General features: G+C 34.4%; 1 protein-coding gene across 5 annotated transcripts in view; it reads right to left on the bottom strand.

Annotated features, from left to right (window-relative positions):
- Nucleotides 1-2,536, bottom strand: part of ANAPC10 (anaphase promoting complex subunit 10) — a 59,207-nt gene that overhangs the window by 55,965 nt on the left and 706 nt on the right. For 4 of the 5 annotated variants that reach the window (XM_014538520.1, XM_014538518.1, XM_014538519.1 and 1 more), the window contains exon 2: nucleotides 1,486-1,612. In XM_014538520.1, coding sequence (XP_014394006.1) covers nucleotides 1,486-1,612 — 127 coding nt within the window. Of the gene's footprint in view, nucleotides 1-1,485; nucleotides 1,613-2,160; nucleotides 2,266-2,536 lie in introns of all 5 variants that reach the window. The other variant, XM_005864872.2, reaches the window with a different exon arrangement.

Raw genomic sequence — 2,536 nt, 5'->3', positions numbered from 1 at the left:
GGACCACATGACTTTTTTCCAATGCTCGACTGTCCAATCCTTGTGTTTCTATGCGAATTGGAGACGTTTTATCTTGGTAACTGCAGACAGCAAAGCTGTTCGAACAGGCCTTCGGCTGTTTTGCTGATACTTGCTCCATGGCTCTGAGCGCCAACAATCATCCCACGTTCAAAGGCTGTTAAATCGCATTGTTTACCCATATCTTCAGAAAAAAATAACTTCTACTGTCGTAGTAAACAACCTGCTTCCCTATTTATAATGGTCTGGCTCTCTAGCAACTTCAGCGTGAAATTATAGCTAATTTGCCTACAAACATCAGGTGGTCATAATAATCTGGGCCACTCAGTGTATATATATGTGTGTCTGTATACACATATATAACTATACATATATGTGTACATATATATATCTGTCCAGAAAGTTTGATAAACAGGATGGTTTAAATCAAGCATGTCAAACTTGCGCCCCACAATGAATATTTTTGCGGTATGTAAGAAACATTTTAATAAAAATTTCCTAACTTAATTTTTACAATATCCTGTTATACATAATTATTAACAATGAACTACAACGTTCGCTAATGACTGATTACTATAATTGTGTTGCATTCATTTCCCTTATGTGCCTTACACGCAGGCGCACTATTTCTCTCCACTAATACTAGCAGCGAATATTTTAGCAGCCGATTGCCATGTCATTAGTCTTGGACTGACTTGTTTGGTGTGAGCAACCGGAAATATTTCGCTTTTGGAGAACAAGAAAAATAGGTTTATTTGCATTACGCTTATTAATTGGTGCAGTTATTCAGTGTCTGATAAGTTAATGTTCAAGAAAATATTAATTTTTATTAAAATGTTCTATTATTTTATGTTAATGGTTACTCATTTATTTCAGCCCTTTGTATTCAGCATGTCTCTATCAAAATAAACCTACATTTCTAAGAAAATTGAAGCTTTTGTTTTTTTGCGGCTCACATAAACAAACCTTGTTTATTTGGCCAGTGTTAGCCTTTGAGTTAGACATGCTTGGTTTAAATGCTTCCAAAAAACAAGTTATATAAAAAAGAGAGAGCGAGACAGGTATACACCATCTTATTTGCAACGACAAAAAAGAAAATGGTAAAATAGTATCCACAAATTTTTGAGAGAAAAAGACTGACACTCAAGATTTCTATCTCAACCAAGAGTAAAATAAAGTTACTTTGGGATATGTAATCACTCAAAAAATGTATCACCCACTTATCCCAAATAACTTAATCATAGCAGAGATAGGGGAGGATAAAGAAGAGACTTTATGACATATGCAGTTAAATTCAAGTGGATAGTAGTAAAGCAATTGTGAAGAGATATATAACAGATAAAAACTCAAATTATTTTAGAATTCAAATAAAGTATATAAACAAAAATAATATTAAAGTCAGTCCAGAATACAAGAAAACTGTACTAGTAAGTAGTTATTACAAACAGCTTTTTTGTTTTGTTTTACCTGGTTTGCAAGATGAGAGTGACCAAACAGCTTGTGACCCAATTTCCCGTACTGTTCCAGTCCTTTCCAACTGCTTAGGGTCAGCACCAGGAGGTGTCTTGTTTGGTGTGGTCATTTTTAAAATATTCTATGTAGAAAAAAAGAATATCCACATTATACCAGGACCTGAATTTTTTTTTCAAAAGGTAAAAATAAACATTTAATAGCAAAATGGATCACTAATAGACCCTTGATAATAATCATCTTATTCTCAAATGCAGTTAACATAAATCAACCACTGTAATTTTAAAAATCTTGGGAATTCAGCTTGTAAAATATTTTATGTGTCATGCAGCAGAGTACAGTAGGCAAAGGGGCACAGAATTACCGTTTTAGCTTCAGCCCCTTCTTTAACTAGCCTAGACATTGGGCAGGTCTGGACTTTATTTCCTCTCCTGTCAAAGAGGTTGACTTGATCTATAATTCCACAGCTTTATACAGTGCTATTCCTCTATGAGTAACATTTCTTAATTCAAATGCCATTTTTTCCCTTAGAAAACTCAGATAGAAATACTCTTATTCCCGAAATATGTGAATATGGGTCTCCATTTTAAATAATCCATTAAGTGATGCAGAGAAAAATCACATTTCCCCACTAGTTGTCAAAAGCTCCATTTAGACAGTATGTGCTCTTACCATAGAAGATAAAGTCAGAAAAACGGCTTCAAGGTCTGTGTAACTGGCCGATTCTCAATCAAAAGTTTACTTAATCTTTCACATCTGTTGCTAATCTTGTTACATCTATGCAAACGTGGGAAAACAAAACTTCTTGCAGAGTGAACAGTATATAAAACTGCCTCAGAAATTCGAAGTTACAGCTACTGAACATCGTTACACGTGCTATTATAAACCTGGATCAATAGTTCCATATACTATCTCCTTGATACCTCCTATTTGATCTCAGTTGTTCCCTAATCCCCACACCAGCACTTAGATACTCACTAAATAGCACTGGACTGTAAAATTCGTAAAGACCTAAAACTTAAATGCTCAATTAGCAATTTACTGAGAG

Source organism: Myotis brandtii, unplaced genomic scaffold (genome assembly GCF_000412655.1).
Source record: "Myotis brandtii unplaced genomic scaffold, ASM41265v1 scaffold192, whole genome shotgun sequence".
In the NCBI taxonomy this organism is placed as follows: domain Eukaryota; kingdom Metazoa; phylum Chordata; class Mammalia; order Chiroptera; family Vespertilionidae; genus Myotis; species Myotis brandtii.
The sequence above is the reverse complement of the archived record's forward strand: the minus strand, read 5'-3'. Positions and strand labels throughout refer to the sequence as shown.